General features: G+C 48.6%; 1 protein-coding gene across 8 annotated transcripts in view; it reads left to right on the top strand.

The window, feature by feature from the left end:
• The window catches only part of ASCC1 (activating signal cointegrator 1 complex subunit 1), a 108,500-nt gene extending 98,938 nt beyond the window's left edge, over positions 1–9,562 (top strand). For all 8 annotated transcript variants that reach the window (XM_070057803.1, XM_051823793.2, XM_008269983.4 and 5 more), the window contains one exon: positions 9,155–9,562. In XM_070057803.1, coding sequence (XP_069913904.1) covers positions 9,155–9,271 — 117 coding nt within the window. In that variant the 3' untranslated portion in view covers positions 9,272–9,562. The remainder of the gene's footprint in view (positions 1–9,154) is intronic.
• The last annotated feature ends 6,004 nt before the right edge of the window (positions 9,563–15,566 follow it).

The raw sequence follows: 15,566 nt of genomic DNA, 5'->3' as shown, positions 1-15,566 counted from the left end.
TGGCGTGCCTTGGAGGGAGAGAGGTGGTTCAGCATCATCATTAAATACAAAATACTGTTACTTTTATCTGTAAATGGGCTAATTGTGAAAAACACAAGTGGATGAGACAGATGATGGGAGGGGATAGAGAAAACCTCAAAGTGGCATGTGTTTGCTATTCCTGTTCACTCTGCTTTGGATTTGGAAATCCCAGCTGCACACATGAATACAAGAGAACATGTCCTTCCCTGGGGAGGAGTGGGACCGAGGACATCCTTCTAAATACTTGCATCCATTGAGCCACCTGTCCGTACCTTGATCTGTGCCAGATTATTTTCTAAGTGCTGACTTAACTGGTGAATGCCACAAAAGACTAAGTTGCATAGGGCTTTAGTATTTTGTGTTTTGAGCCTTTGTCTTGGATGTTAGAACTGAATTTCCTCTTACTGTGAAATCCTAGTCATATTGGGACAGCGGATGGTTCTCCTAGGCCACGCAACACAAGAAGTAGGTTTCCTTAAAAGAAATACCTTTGAAGAGAGTGACCACCGCTATTTCTAAGACTGAAGAAAGAGAATGAGCCTGTTTAGGTAGCCACTAGGGCAGGGACTCCAGCAGTGCTGTCCTTACGCTGGACAGCTGTTGGGGACCAAGCATTCATTTGGGTTTGCAGGTTGAGGTTGCAAATGCAGAACGTTCTTCCCCCCTTCCTCCCCACCTCTGTCTCAGTCTGCTGTCTCATTTTTGCAGTTTCATTGCAATCAGTGTCATTTCTGTTCTTTGAGGATTCTGTTACAGGGCATGAAAGGAAGAAGGAGAAGGTCTGAAATGAATGCGAAGGAAACTGACCACAGTCAGCCTTAGATCTTGCTGTTTGTTTTCTTCCAGCACAGAGCACACGTTAACAGAACCGGTACTTCCCTGTGTTCTCCCTGTGAGACAAATGTTTTCAGAAGGAAAACACCATAGCTTTCAGAATCCCTAGGGGAATTATTATAAAACAACAGTGAGAGGGCCAGTGCTGTGGCGTAGCAGGTAAAGCCGCCACCGGCGATGCTGGCGTCCCATGTGGGTGCCAGTTCATGTCCCTGCTACTTCACTTCTGATCCAGCTCCCTGCTAATGCACCTGGGAAAGCAGCAGAAGATGGCCCAAGAACTTGGGCCCCTGGACCCCTGTGGGAGACCCAGATGAAGCTCCTGGCATTGGTCTGCCCCAGCCCTGGCCATTGCAGCCATCTGGGGAATGAACCAGCCGATAGAAGGTCTCTCTCTCTCTAACTCTGACTTGCAAATAAATAAATAAATCTTAGCGGGGGGGAACTAGTGAGGAGAAAAATCTTGACAAGATTGAAATACCTTGACTGGATTCTTTTTGATTTAAATTTTCCTGTTAGGTCTGTAATTTCCTAAACAATGGAACACTCTGCTGTTCGTGAACTGTCATGGGTTGGAGAGAACAACCAAGTTCCTTTTTTTTTTTCCTCAGAGATATATTGTTTTATTTATTTGAAAGCAGAGTAACAGAGAGGGAGAGAGAAAGACAGATCTTCCATCTACTTGTTTACTCTCCAAATGCCTGCACCAGTCAGGGATGGACCAGGCCGGGAGCGCCATCTGAGTCTGCCACATGGATGCCAGGAACCCAAGTCCTTGGGCTGTCGTCTGCTGCCTCCCAGGCACATCAGCAGGGAGTGGGCAGGACTTGAGTCTGGGCGCTCCCATGTGGGATGTGGGCATCCAAACAGCAGTTTTCAAACTACTGCACCATGAACTTGTCCCTCTTTCTCTTTTTCTAAACTTGTAGTTTAAGCTTTTTTCTCCTCTTCCCATTTAGATACCTAATTAAGTGGAGTCCTTTAATTTTGCTTATTTTCATCCAGAATTCAATTAAAACTCTTCCGGCTGAGTTGGTGCCATCTGATTCTACAACCAGGTCCAGGGAGAAAGGCGGGAGTGAGAGTAGGAATGATGAGAGAAGAGTATGTTCATGTTGGTGTTTGGGAGCTCTCTGTGTCATGTCAGCACTCCTCGCTATGACTTCCTGGGACCATGTTTGGAGGGGGGCAGCTCACGTAAGGGGCGGTAAGGTTCAGGGGTTAAAGGGCTCTGGCTCCATAGAGTTAGGCTGCCCACATGAAGCTCTGCTTTCTACCTTTATGTTGTAGGAGAGGAGAGATTTCTTGCTCATCCCCAGCTTCATGGCTGAGGCTCCTGTGAAACATAAGGACAGAATGAGAAGAGGAAAGCACACAGATTTATTTAATGAGGCTCATATGATAAGAGGGCCTTCAGAGATGGAGGCCCAGGGTGGGTGTTGTCGTGCAGCAGATTAAGCCACTGCCTAGAATGCTTGTTCAGAAGGTCCTGGCTGCTCCATGCCTCTGATCCAGCCTCCTGCCAATACACGTGGGAGGCAGTGGACGATGGCCCAAGTTCTTTGGTCCCTGCCACCCGCGTGGGAGACTTTGATGGAGTTCCTTGCTCCTGTCTGTAGCTTGGTCCAGCCTTGCCTGCTGTGTGCATTTTGGGATTGAACCAGCGGATAGAAGATTCTTCTCTGTCTCTGTCTCATTCTCTGTCACTCTGCCTTTCTCATAAATAAATAAATCTTAAAAAGAGAAAGAAATGAAGATGCAAAGAAACAGGTAAACATGTGCATTGTTACACTTACGTTTGAAGAGTGGTCAGTCATGGAGAAACATGGTTAGAGGATGAAGGGGTGTGGTCTAATAAACTGGGGGGACTTGAGTAAAGGGCAGGGGGTGGATTTCTCCCTCCCGCTCTGAGGTTTCAAGCGTCAGAGTCCTCTGAAATACACTGGCGGTAGAGTAACGGCAGCCGAAGTTGCCCTCTGCCTCATGTGCACAAAGGACCATCTGTGACGCCTGTGTCGGTAGTGCTTTAGGCAGCTGGCCAGGAAATGGGCAAAACCCAAATCTGCCTCCCTGCTCAGGGGTCTGGGAGCGTTCTGAGGTCAGGGGCCCGCAGCGGATGCCGTGATCTGCAGGACCCTTGGCCTCCTGAAGCTGTCTGCCTCTTCTGCCCATTCTCCAACTTTGGGTTCTTTGGGGTGGGGGCCAAGCTTAGCCCCAGGTGTCATCTGCAGGTTGTCATCCCCTGTGCGCACGTGCAGCTGGGCTGTCAGCCTTGGTCTGGTGGACGCTAGTTTAGGCCAGCTTGGTGGTGACGTCTGTAAAAACAGCGTTAGAAATAGTGATTTAGTAACCTGACTTTTATGGCTGGACCCTATTGTTAGAGAATAGGGTGGGGAGTTTTCCGGGAAGGAACCGGGAAACATGGCAGGGAGCTTCTGAGTTTGCAGGGTGTCAGGAGGAAACCTGATTCGGGGGCCGCCACCCAGTTTCAAAGGCATGCACTTTACTAATGGAGCCAAACAAAACACGAAACTCACAGAAGAGCCAGTTGGTTGAAGATTAAATACCCTCTTCATAGAGGAGAGGGAAGAGGAAGATGTGGGGACTTTTCGAAGGGGAGTAAATGATTTTTAGTGGACATGAATGGGCGACAGAAGGTCAGAGGGTGATCGTCCCAGATCTGCTCCAGGGGAGAAGGGCAGTGAAGATGAGAGAGCTTTCCTGTTCCTGTTCTGTTTTCTCTAATGCCGTGGGGCCGTATTTTGTCTGGAACACCATCAGTTTCTGTGTGCCTTTAGACATCTTACAAGGCCTTCTAAGCCTCAGGCCCAGCTGTAACGGGGGGATTGACAGCGGGATCTTCTTGGGTGGGGTATGAGGATGCGGTGGCCACCAGGTAGAGCCCTCAGCGTAAGTGCAGCGCAGGTGCTGCCCAGGCCGCGCGGGCTTTTGCAGTCCTTACTTCATCAGAGCTGTCGTCAGTCCTTCTGTACTGTGACTCACCTGATCCTTACCAGGACACAGTACTGGCATTCTGGAACTTTCAGACTCTCCTCTTAGGATAAATGTGATGTTCATATGTTGTAAACTTCAGCAGACGTGGGAAACACTATCATAAGCAAAGTCAAAGACAAATGACCAAGTGGGGGGAAATATGTCTGCAGTTTGTAATTCATTTCCCTAGTACATAAGGAGCTGTAACTCAGTGAAAAAATTAATAAATAAAAAAGACGACAGTTGTGAAGCTTTTATGGTGGTGTATTTCTGCCTTACAGTGCCATAGATTTTGTGTTCGGATTGTGTATCTTCAGCCCACCAAGGAAATCCTAGATTGGAAAAGGGCTTGGGACCCACTGAGCTGGAGATGTCCCCGTGTGGCGAGAACAGACGGCAGAGTAGCTCCTCTTAGGAGTGCTGCTGCTACCATGGCCCTCATGCACCTGCCTTTGCCCTCTCATCCCGATTTTTTCTGTCTCCTTCCCCAGTCCAGAAAGTCCCTGCGTCCTGTCTGGGTTTCACTCACGTTGTTTCACATGGGCTCTAGCCTGCTCAGGCCCATACTGCTGCTCTAGTCCGGAGACTGGCACCAGCTCCCTGGTGACTGACCCACTTACACTTTCCCCCTACCGTGGTCCTTTCTCCAGTCAGCCAGTGTGCCACGCCCATTCTCTCCCAAAACTCTACCCTGCAGTGGCACCTACACTGTCTGCCCTCTGCAGCACCCCTAACATCCTCTTACAACCTGAACTGGTCACAAGGCCCAGCTCAGTTCATTTTCCTTCGGGTGGCTTTGCTAGGTGCCCCTGCCCCTGGCATCCACCTGCTGCGTTTATTGATTGCCTGCTCTCATGTCACACTTGCTGCACATACTGTTCTAGTCAAACTTTTTTTAAAAAAGATTTAGTTTATTTATTTGAAAGATTTACAGAGAAAGGTAGAGACACAGAGAGAGATCCTCCATAGTTCACTCCCCAAATGCCACAACGACTGGGGCTGTACCAGGCTAAAGCCAGGAGCTTCTTCCAGGTCTCCCATGTGGGTGCAGGGACCCGAGGACTTGGGCCATCCTCTGCTGCTCTCCCAGGTGCATTAGCAGGGAGCTGGATTGGAAGTGGAGCAGCCAGGACTTGTACTAGTGCCCATATGGGATGCTGATGCTGCAGGCTGGGGCTTTAACCCTCTATGCCACAGCACTGGCCCCGCTAGTAAAACATTTTCATGAAGGTAGAAAATACCATGCTGAGAAGTGCACAGATCACAAGTAAAGCTCTCAGTGGCTTTGCAAGATACACGAGGTGAACGCACCCACATCATTCACATTCCTCTCTTCCGACACAACAGAAACAGTATCTGGGAGACAGCATGGCATGTGGCTCTTTGCGTGAAAATGCAAAACATCAAATGCTCAGCCACATTCCAGACAAGGAACTGGAGCTAAGAGTGATCTAGGCATTTTTATCTAATTGATTTGAGAGAGAGAGTGCCCATGTGATGGTTCACTCCTCAGATACTCAAAATGGCCAGGCTACGTTGAAGCCAGGATCTGGGAGCTCAGTCCAGGTCTCCCATGTGAGTGGCAGGAACCCAATTACTTGAACCATCCTCTCTGCCTCCCAGGGTCTGCATTAGCAGGAAGCTAAAGACAGGCGCCCGAGCCAAATATTGAACCCATGCATTCTGATATGGGACATGGGTATCTTAACTGGCATCAGCCATTGGACTAAGCTTTCACACCAGGATCTAGGCTTTGCTAAATTAGACACTTTAAAAATTATATGAAATTTCCATCACTACATCACCAGTACAAATTGTTTCTTGACAGCTAGTTAGAATTGAGATATTATCCCCCCCATACCCTTGATTAGAGGTGTTGTAATTTTGGTAAGTCCATTCCAAGGATTCCTGTTCAGGGATTCCTGTAATTCCTTTACATTGGACCTTTAACTCCAGTCTAGGTAAGTGCAGGGACACCCACAGCCTTGGCTTCAGTTATCATTTCGTCCAACAGATATTTATTTACCACATGCAGTCTGCTAGGTACTGTTAGAGCGTATGGTAGGATTAGATTAGATTTTATGGAGTCGCTAGAAATAATTGATATAACTAAAAAAAGGCTAAGACTAAAGCTATAACAGGGACTAAACAGTAACTCTGAAAAGTTTCTGCCGATCATAAACATTCAGAGGGAACAAGAGCATAGTCGGGAAAGGCTGAAGTGAAGATGGGCTTCCGGACACAGACCCAGTCTGACATGGGTGAGAGCAGACGACAGCCTTCTGAGGGTAAAACAAATGCAAGGTTAAGGGGAACAGAAAGATCTCAAGAAAATCATAAGAAATACCAGCCGGCGCCGTGGCTCAATAGGCTAATCCTCCGCCTGGCGGCGCCGGCACACCGGGTTCTAGTCCCGGTTGGGGCGCCGGATTCTGTCCCGGTTGCCCCTCTTCCAGGCCAGCTCTCTGCTGTGGCCAGGGAGTGCAGTGGAGGATGGCCCAGGTGCTTGGGCCCTGCACCCCATGGGAGACCAGGAAAAAGCACCTGGATCCTGGCTCCTGCCATCGGATCAGCGCGGTGCACCGGCTGCAGCAGTGGCCATTGGAGGGTGAACCAACGGCAAAAGGAAGACCTTTCTCTCTGTCTCTCTCTCTCACTGTCCACTCTGCCTGTCAAAAAAAAAAAGAAATACCTTATTTTCAGCAGCACATTACAAGTTCTTTTATTTGTTCATCTTGTTGGATCTTTGCCATTATGGTCTTTCATCCCTTACGAGGTTGGTACAGGGAGAGCTACCATGTGCCCACTGTCACGCAGCTCCCTTGTGCTACTGGTAGATGTTTAGACCCCAACTTCAGCATTCTTTGCACAACCTGCTCTTGCCTTGGTAAAGCGTGAGCATTTGTGTTCAATCTCCTGCTTTAATTTTTGCAATTACTGGTGCTAGTGTGTGGCATAAGGATAAAGCCACCATCTGCAACACCAGCATCCCGAATGGGTGCCAGTTTGAGTCCCAGCTGTTCTGCTTCTGATCCGGCTCCTTGCTAATGGCCTGGGAAAAGCAGTGGAGGATGTCCCAGGTGGTTGGGCCTCTGCCATTCATGTGGGAGAAGCTTCTTCCTGGAAGAAGCTCCTGGCTCCAGGCTTTGACCTGGCCCAGCCCTGGCCTTTGTGGCCATCTGGAGAGTGAACAGTGGATAGACGATCTCTGTCTCTGTCTCTCTCTCTCTGTAACTCTGACTTTCAAATAAATAAATAAATTTTTTTTTTATTTTTTTTTTTTTACAGGCAGAGTGGACAGTGAGAGAGAGAGACAGAGAGAAAGGTCTTCCTTTGCCGTTGGCTCACCCTCCAATGGCCGCCGCGGCTGGCGCGCTGCAGCCAGCGCACCGCGCCAATCCGATGGCAGGAGCCAGGTGCTTCTCCTGGTCTCCCATGGGGTGCAGGGCCCAAGCACCTGGGCCATCCTCCACTGCACTCCCGGGCCACAGCAGAGGGCTGGCCTGGAAGAGGGGCAACCGGGACAGAATCCGGCGCCCCGACCGGGACTAGAACCCGGTGTGCCGGCGCCGCTAGGCAGAGGATTAGCCTAGTGAGCCGCGGCGCCAGCCAATAAATATTTTTTAAAAAAACTATTTACTGCATTGAAATCATATCCCAGCTTACTTCATTACCATCATAGGTAATATTTCCTTTAAGCCTGAATCAGGAGACTCTGGCCGAGCATGCCATTTGGAGATCAGACGTGTAAGGCAAAGTGAAGGCGTAGGTCAGTCACTGCAGCTCCTCGCTGTGGCCTCTCCATTACCTGGAAACAAGCGGGGGAGATAAGTGACCTGTCGAAAGTATCATGAGTTCCCTTTTAATTTTCTTTCATCTGGTCTTTTATTGCCTCTTGGGTTATGTCTTTTCTGTACCTAGAAGGCGTCAGTCTGCAAAGCTATGAAGCTGTCAGTCCCGTTGACAAGGCTTTCAGTTCAAATTAATGTTCAGCTAAGGGATTAGCACATAACTATTTCAGGCTGAATTTCTTTACACAAAAGGGTGGCCATGGCTGGAACAGGCCTCCAAAGCCAGGAAGAGAAGTTAATTGTAAAAATCAATGCAGGCAAGAGCTGATCACCTTTCTCAAAGACAAGACAATGCAGAACACAATCTCAAAATAGATCTTTGGGGTCAGGTTGATGTCATGTTGAAGAATCAATATTTACTGGGCTTTATAAAGTTAGCCTTTAATGAACCTCAGACGTTTTGCTAGGCCATTAATTGCAGGAAGAGGAAAGGCAGCCATGGCTGAAGTCCATGAGTGTGGAGGTTTTTATAAAAAATAAGTGAAGAGACAGTCACTTGCCAGTGTGCAGAGGTCCCACCCTTCGGTTCATGCAGGCATTAGTGGGCGCATGTGTTGAAAGGCGTTCTTGGGATCTTACCAATATTTAAAGGGAGGGCAATTCTTGCATTTCTCTCACCAGGAGGAACTAAGCCCTTGTTTTTTTGGCGTTCCTCATGCAAGCCTTGTAGCTTCATTTTCCTGGGGTGAGTTCTCATGTCATGTTGGCTTCTGCCTTAGCAGTGTGCTAGTCACAAGGTTAGGTCCGTCATGGAGTCCGGCTCCTCCGTCTGACATATGTGAGGGCTTTATGAAATGGAGGGGTGTAGTAAAGAGCATTTAGTTGAGAACGAACGCTGGCTCAAATCCAAGTCTCATGAAAGGTTTTTCATAAATATTGTCATTTGCACTTGTTCTGTCATCCAGCACAAGTGTTTCTTTGCCGATTCTGTGTGCAAATGTGTTTGGTGTGGCTCACTGGGTTGTCTGAGTCATTTGTGGGTCAGGAGCCTCCTCTTCTATTCATGTTAGGCAGTGCCCCTAATTAATTTTGTCAGCTAGGTAGAGGAATGTGTTAGATCAAGTTTTATCCTGGCTGTAACACAACTAAGGATGCTAATGGAGCCTCCGTGGTCCGTAACCAAATGTCAGAAGCTGCTTCGTCAGGCCTGGGGGGATGTTTGTGCGAAGCTCTTGGTCATGCCTGCCCGGTAGATGCATTCTGGGTTTGAATTTCTAGACCTCTTTCTCTGGTGCGTTGTTTGCGGGGGGGGGGGGGGGCTCTAGAGTTCATCAGTGGGAAGAGTCTGCCGCGCCTCCCTCTGCTCCCACCCGCTTCCCGTCTCTGCAGAGCAAACACTGGGAAGTACAAGCAGGAGAGAGAGGTTTGTCAGTGTTACTGCAGGAGAAACTGAGGTTACCGTCTTCATAATTTGCTTGAGATACTCACTCTGGGTTTTTACTCTTCCTTTGCAGTTGTTTGAGAACTTCTACTTCGGTTCCCTAAAGCTCAATTCCATTCACATCTCTCAGAGGTTCACAGTAGACAGCTTTGGAAACTACGCCTCCTGTGGACAGATCGACTTCTCGTGAGGTGGATCTCGGAGCGCACTGGAAATGGGACGCCCTGACGAGGTGCTGAAGAAAAGGGTCTTCATTTTAACCGCCACGGAGGGATATGGAGTTGTGGATGGTGACTTCCCCGGGTGGTTCCACGGACTCACCGGTGCCTGTCTAGTGGAGTGTGGTCGTCAGAGCGTCAGCCGGGACCGTCGTGGGCACAGGGACAACTTGTGTCTGCAGCCCTCAGCTTGTTCCACTTTTTTCTTCTGTGTGTGTGTGAGTGTATGTGTGGTAAAATACACATAAGCTTTCCCGTCTTAACCATTCTTAAGTGTGTGCTTCCATGTTACTACACGTGCACATCATGGTGTGTAACCATCACCACCATCCGTCGCCATCGCTGTTTCATCTTGTAAAACTGAAACTGCCCACTGCATAATAACTCCTCACTCTGTGCTCCCCACTGCATAACAACTCCTCACTCTGTGCTCCCCGCACCGGACAGCCACCACCCCACCTTCTGTCTGCAGCTGTGCCTGTTGGGAGCAGTGGGTGGTGCTCTGCTGTTCGTGTACGTCTTGTGTATCTACCGTGGACTCTCCTGTTGCTTCCACCTCTAGACTGTGGCAGACACTGCTCATGTGAATCGCATGGGTGTGCAGAGAGCCCTTCAGGACCCTGCTGTCCATTCTTCCAGCACCTAGGATTGTACCTTGAGCAAAGCAACGCTGACAGTTTTTCCCTTTGTCTTTGCTTGATCTATCCTTTTTCTTCTCAAGTTACCCTTTTTAAAAATCGCTGGTTGGATTCCGGGCCCCAGCCCTGCCCTCTAGTCCCCCGAGGGAGTCGAGGGAGTTGAGGGAGTCGCAGTGTTGCAGCTCTTTTCTGTTCACTTCTCAGCACAGGGGCAGCAGGAACAATGAGGCCCTCAGCAGGACTGTGCGCAGTTCCCAGAAGCACATTAGCCACAGAGGTGCTCGCTCCTTGGCCGTACACCAGCAGAGGAAGGGAGAGCCCCCAGAGTAGGGCCCCCATCCGTCCTTTGGGGTGTCCTGTGGGGGCGGGGTGGGGAGCCGCTGTCTCAGCCCTCCCTCCTGAAGCCCTTCCTCCCTCCTTGTTCTCCCCGTGGCCTTCATTCCTTGTTATCTTGATTCTTACTTCCCGGGTGTTTTTCTCCTAGAATCATCAGTTCTGGCTGACCCCTGGTGTGTCTGGGGATACAGTGTTGCCACCGCTTATCCCTGGGCACCTAAATGTCTCAGTGACTGCAGGGTGATTTTTCCCTTCCTCCTGGTGCTGTTCCGTTTTTATTTCAGCCGAGGTTCTGCCTGACCGTGTGCTGCAGGACAGCGGGTGGGGGTGGAGATGAGTGCCTCCAGGGGAGCGCGGAGTGGGGAAGCCGGCAGCGGGCTGCAGGGCCCCCATCTCCCCTTGGTGCTGCTTCTCCCGTGGCTCCTCTGTGACGAGCCCCTCCCTGGGCAGCCTTGGCCAGGAAGGGTCCATGTCTTCTTTTGGATGTCAGATGTAGAACTTACATTTGTAGGAAATGAAAAAGTTCTGTCTTTGGAAAACATAGCTGTTTATATATCAAACACTAAATTCTTAATGGAACTAGAAATTCTGTTATGTAGAATTCGGAGATTAGCACTCCCTATGCATTTAAGCAAATATCATATCCCAAGGTAGGTTTTCAAAAGTCATTTGCCTTTTTTACTCTTTTTCTCTCCTGAGTGTGTAGTGGACTTTCCCAGAGGCCAAAAAAATGACATGGTGACATCATCACCATGTACATCTGTGTTTTCTAGAATTCTGTATCTTGGTGGTATTGGCAAAATTGGAGAAAAATTTAAAATTCATATTTCATATTTTCTTTCCAGTAGACAAAATTTTGGGACAGTGTAGCTCTAAAGGAAGTACATGTACAGTTTTGACTGCTGGTATAGAATGCAGAGTAATGGCGGTTTTTGATTGAGAACTTTTAGGACGAAGCAGCAGTGGCAGAAAACAAATAATTTGGTATAACCTGAAGAATTGTTTTAAAATTTATTTCCTTTTTATTTGAAAGACAGAAACAGAAAGAGAGATAGAGAGATATCTTTCATCCACTGATTCACTCCCCAAATGCCCACAACAGCAGGACTGGGTGAAACCAAAGACAGGAGCCTGGAACTCATTCCAGGTCCCCCATGTGGGTGTCAGAGACTCAAGTACTTGTCACCACTGTCTCCCAGGGTGCACATTCGCAGGAAGCTGGAAAGCAGAGTAGCCAGGACTCAAAGCACACACTCAGATGTGGATGTGGTATGCCAGGCTGCATCTTAACCACTGTGCCAGATGCCTGTCCCAGCAGCGGGCACTTAGCCTAGCAGTTAAGATGCCCATTTCTCATATCCGAGTGTGCAGGTTTAGCTCCTGGCTCCAGCTCCTGACTCTGGCTCCTGCTAAAGCACACCCTGGGAGGCAATAGCCATGGCTTAAGTAGTTGAATCCCTGCTTCCCCTGTGGACTTTCCACCTGGACTGGGTCCTGGCTTCCAGCTTTGGCCCCAGCCAGGGATCATTCGTGGTGTGTGAGGAATGAGCTGGTGGACGAGAAGTCTCTCTGAACTTCTGTCTGTCTCCCTGCCTCTCAAAATCCAAACCAAAACCAAACAAAGCCTCAAGTGTTACTTGCATTTTCCACACTCATTCTCTCTCAAGTGTTTGGTGGCATTTTCCAGAGGCTGTGACATCACTCTGATGGTTAATGGAATATATGCTTGTGTGTTTTTGTTTTCTAGAATTTTGTAAGTAGGTAGCTTCAGGGTAGAGGTTTGTGTGTTTTCAGAGATTAAGTAACTCAGTTTGCTCTCAGTACTTCTGTACCCTGTATCAGGTATTTTAATTTATACCTGCTATTTTATGGAGCTAAATTGTGTTTCCCCTCACCCCAAATTCTTGTTGAAGCTAACCTGTAGTACCTCAGAGATGTGACCTTTAAAGAGGGGATCCCATTAAAATGAGGCTTTTTGGGTTGGCCCTACCCCGATCTGACAAATGTCCCTCTAAGAGGACAGGACCACAGGAGGACGCAGCACCAAGGTGGCAGCCGTGAGCCAAGGAGAGAGGCTTCAAGAAAAACCAAGTCTGCTAACACTTTGATCTTGAACTTGCGGCCTGCGGAGTGAGAAAATCACTTTCGGTTGTTGAAGCCCAGCAGTCTGCGGTACTTTGTTTTGGCGGCCCAGGCGGGCTGGTAGAGCCTTGCTAAAGGCAGGAGCTGACATGAGCACCTCCCTGTCACCTTCTGAGCCAGACATGAAAGAGATCTGTAAAAGCGTGGAACAGAAGCACTCTCTTACTTATCTGTGGGGAGAGAGAGTTGTTTTTCATAAGATATTAAGATATTAAGATACATTATTGGGGCCAGCGCTGTGGCATAGTGGGTAAAGCTGTAGCCTGCAGTGCCAGCATCTCCTGTGGATGCCGGTTTGAGTCCTGGCTGCTCTACTTCCAATCCAGCTCCCTGCTATGGTCTGGGAAAGCAGTAGAAGATGGCCCAAGATTTGGGCCCCAGCACCTGCGTGGGAAGACCCGGAGGAAGCTCCTGGCTCCTGGCTTCGGGTTGGTGCAGCTCCGGCCTTTGTGGCCAATTGGAGAGTGAACCAGTGGATGGAAGACCTTTCTCTCTGCCTCTCCTTCTCTCTCTGTACAACTCTGACTTTCAAATAAATAAATCTTCTTAAAGAAATGGGTACATTATTATATTTTAATTAAATTCTAAAAGATTCTTAGTATTACTTTTAAGTGTAAAAGTTATCTAATTCATATAAACAGAAGTTCCTTGGGGTGCTAAGTAATTTCTTAGTGTAAAGGACTCTGGAGACTGGGCGGTGTGAGAACTGCTGTGCTAAGCCTCCTTCCACGCAGGGTCGTGTTGTGTATGATCTCTGCCGTGAGCTTTTCCCACCCTGTGGCGGGGTGGAACACACTGCTTGTTAATGGAGAGCTGTACAGCAGTCCACTCTAGGTATCATTTTTTTTTAACAGACATAAAAATTGTTCCTATTTATGGGCTGCATGTGATATTTTGAAACAGACATTGTGTAAAGTTTCAGTCAGGGTAAATGTATCACTCTCTTCAAACATTTAACAGATCTGTATGGTAAAAACATTCAAAATCCCATTTTTAAGATGTTATTTATTTGAGGGGCCTGCACCTGCATCCCATGTAGGTGCCAGTTTGGGTCCCAGCTGCTCCACTTCCCATCTGGCTCTCTGCTGTGGCCTGGGAAAGCAGTGGAGGATGGCCCAGGTCCTTGGGCCCCTGCTCCCACGTGGGAGACCTGGAAGAAGTTTCTGGCTCCTGGCTTCGGATCAGCCCAGCTCCGGCTGTTGTGACCATTTGGGGAGTGAACCAGTGGATGGAAGACCTCTCTCTCTGCCTCTGCCTCTCTCTGACTGCTTTTCAAATAAATAAACAAATTTTTAAAAAGGTACTTGTTTGAAAGGCAGAGTTAGGGAGGGAGAGAGAGAGAAAGATCTTCCATTTGCTGATTCACTCCCCAAGTGGCTGCAATAGCCCGGCTTCAGCAGGGGCCCAAGCACTTGGGCCATCTTCCACTGCTTTCCCAGGCCACCCACATGGGATGCTGGCTTTCCCAGATGCATTAGCAGGGAGCTGGATCAGAAGTGGAGAAGCTGGGACTCAACTAGGGCTCTAGTGTGGGATCCAGTGCCACAGGTGGCAGCCTAACCTGCTGTGCTACAGGGTCAGCCTCTCCATTATACTTTCAACTTCTAGAAATCACCTTTTTTAAAAGACTCCGCATGAGTCAGATGCTTGTCTTTCTGTGCTCGGCTTATTTCACTTAACAGAGTGACTTCCAGTTCCATCCATGTTGTTGCAAAGACTAAGATTTCATCCTTTTTTATGGCTGAATAGTGCTCCATGGTGCATATATGCACTGCGTTTTCTTTATTATTAGGTTGGCTATTACCAAAAGGGCAAAAGAGGAGTGTCGGTGAGGATATGGAGAAGACAGAACCCTTGCAAACGGTTGGTGGGAATGCAAATTTAAGACAGCCATTCTGGAAAACAGTACGGAGGTTCTGCAAAAGACTAGAACTAGAACTACATATAGCAGTCTCACTCCAGGGTGTACATGCAGGGGGAATGACAGCCTGTCAAAGAGAGCTGTACTCCCATGCCGATGACCGCACAGTTCATCCTCACCTAGAATGGGAAGCAACCTGAGTGTCCGTCCACTGATGCACGGATGCAGGTGTGTTTTATAATGTAACTCGTTGGCTCCTGATGGGGGGCTCCTGAGTTGGTTTCTAGGTTTGGCTGTTCGTGAACATGGTTAAACACTGTGCTTGCAGGGCCGTGTAGAGAGAAGAGTGAGCGACTTCCCAGGGACTAGCCACATTTGCATTTCTTGTTTCTTACTAGAGAACCAAGGCTACTCTTCTCCATTCTTTATTGCTAAATAGGAAATGCAAACAGAGAAGTCCGTGAGATACGTGGACCATCTAGGAAGTCCACAAGCAGCTCCTCGTGTAGGGGGCACTGGTTTGAAAGGCTAATTTCCTAGTAATTCTCAAAAAATAGGAAAACCTTTGCTTTTTCTTTATAAACTGCAATTGTTGTCCATTTACATAGTTCTTAGGCCTGCCCTCTGGACATTTGGATTCTGCCCCTAAGTCTCTCACTGTTGGCTTAGCAGCGGCTGCCTGCTGCTCGCAAGCAAGCTTTCGGCACAGGGCTAACGTTGCCGGAACTCCGAGGCGCCGCCCAGGGCGAGTCCGGCTTGGAGGAAAGGCCTGGAGATAGCTCTTGCCTTTGGGATGCACATTTTTTGCCTACTCTAAGATTTATTTTTGAAAGGCGGAATGACACAGAGATTAGAGCTCTTCTATCTCTTTGGGGTTCACTCCCCAAATGCCTGCAACTGCCAGGGCTGAGCCAGGCCAAAGTCAGGAGTGAGGCACTCCATCCAGGTGTTCCATGTGGGCGGCAGTGACCCAAGTACTTGGGTCATCATCTACAGCTTCCCAGGGTGTGCATTAGCACCCTGGATCAGAAGCAGAGGTGGAGCTTCCCTTAGGCACTCCAAGATGGGATGTGGGTGTCCCAAATGGCAGCTTCATCCCTCTGTGCCATAATGGACGTCCTGTTCGCACCTTTCCAGACACTTTATTAAACAACTTTGGTAACTGCAGAAGACTTCCTTACGACAGTACTGGACCCAGAGAACAGTGGTGTCTGGGATCTCTTTCCTAGTACTTTGGAGTTAGCTCTGCTGAAAGACTGGGATGGGGATGGCAGGACAAGATGGTAAATT

Source organism: Oryctolagus cuniculus, chromosome 15, assembly GCF_964237555.1.
Source record: "Oryctolagus cuniculus chromosome 15, mOryCun1.1, whole genome shotgun sequence".
Classification (NCBI taxonomy): domain Eukaryota; kingdom Metazoa; phylum Chordata; class Mammalia; order Lagomorpha; family Leporidae; genus Oryctolagus; species Oryctolagus cuniculus.
The sequence above is the reverse complement of the archived record's forward strand: the minus strand, read 5'-3'. Positions and strand labels throughout refer to the sequence as shown.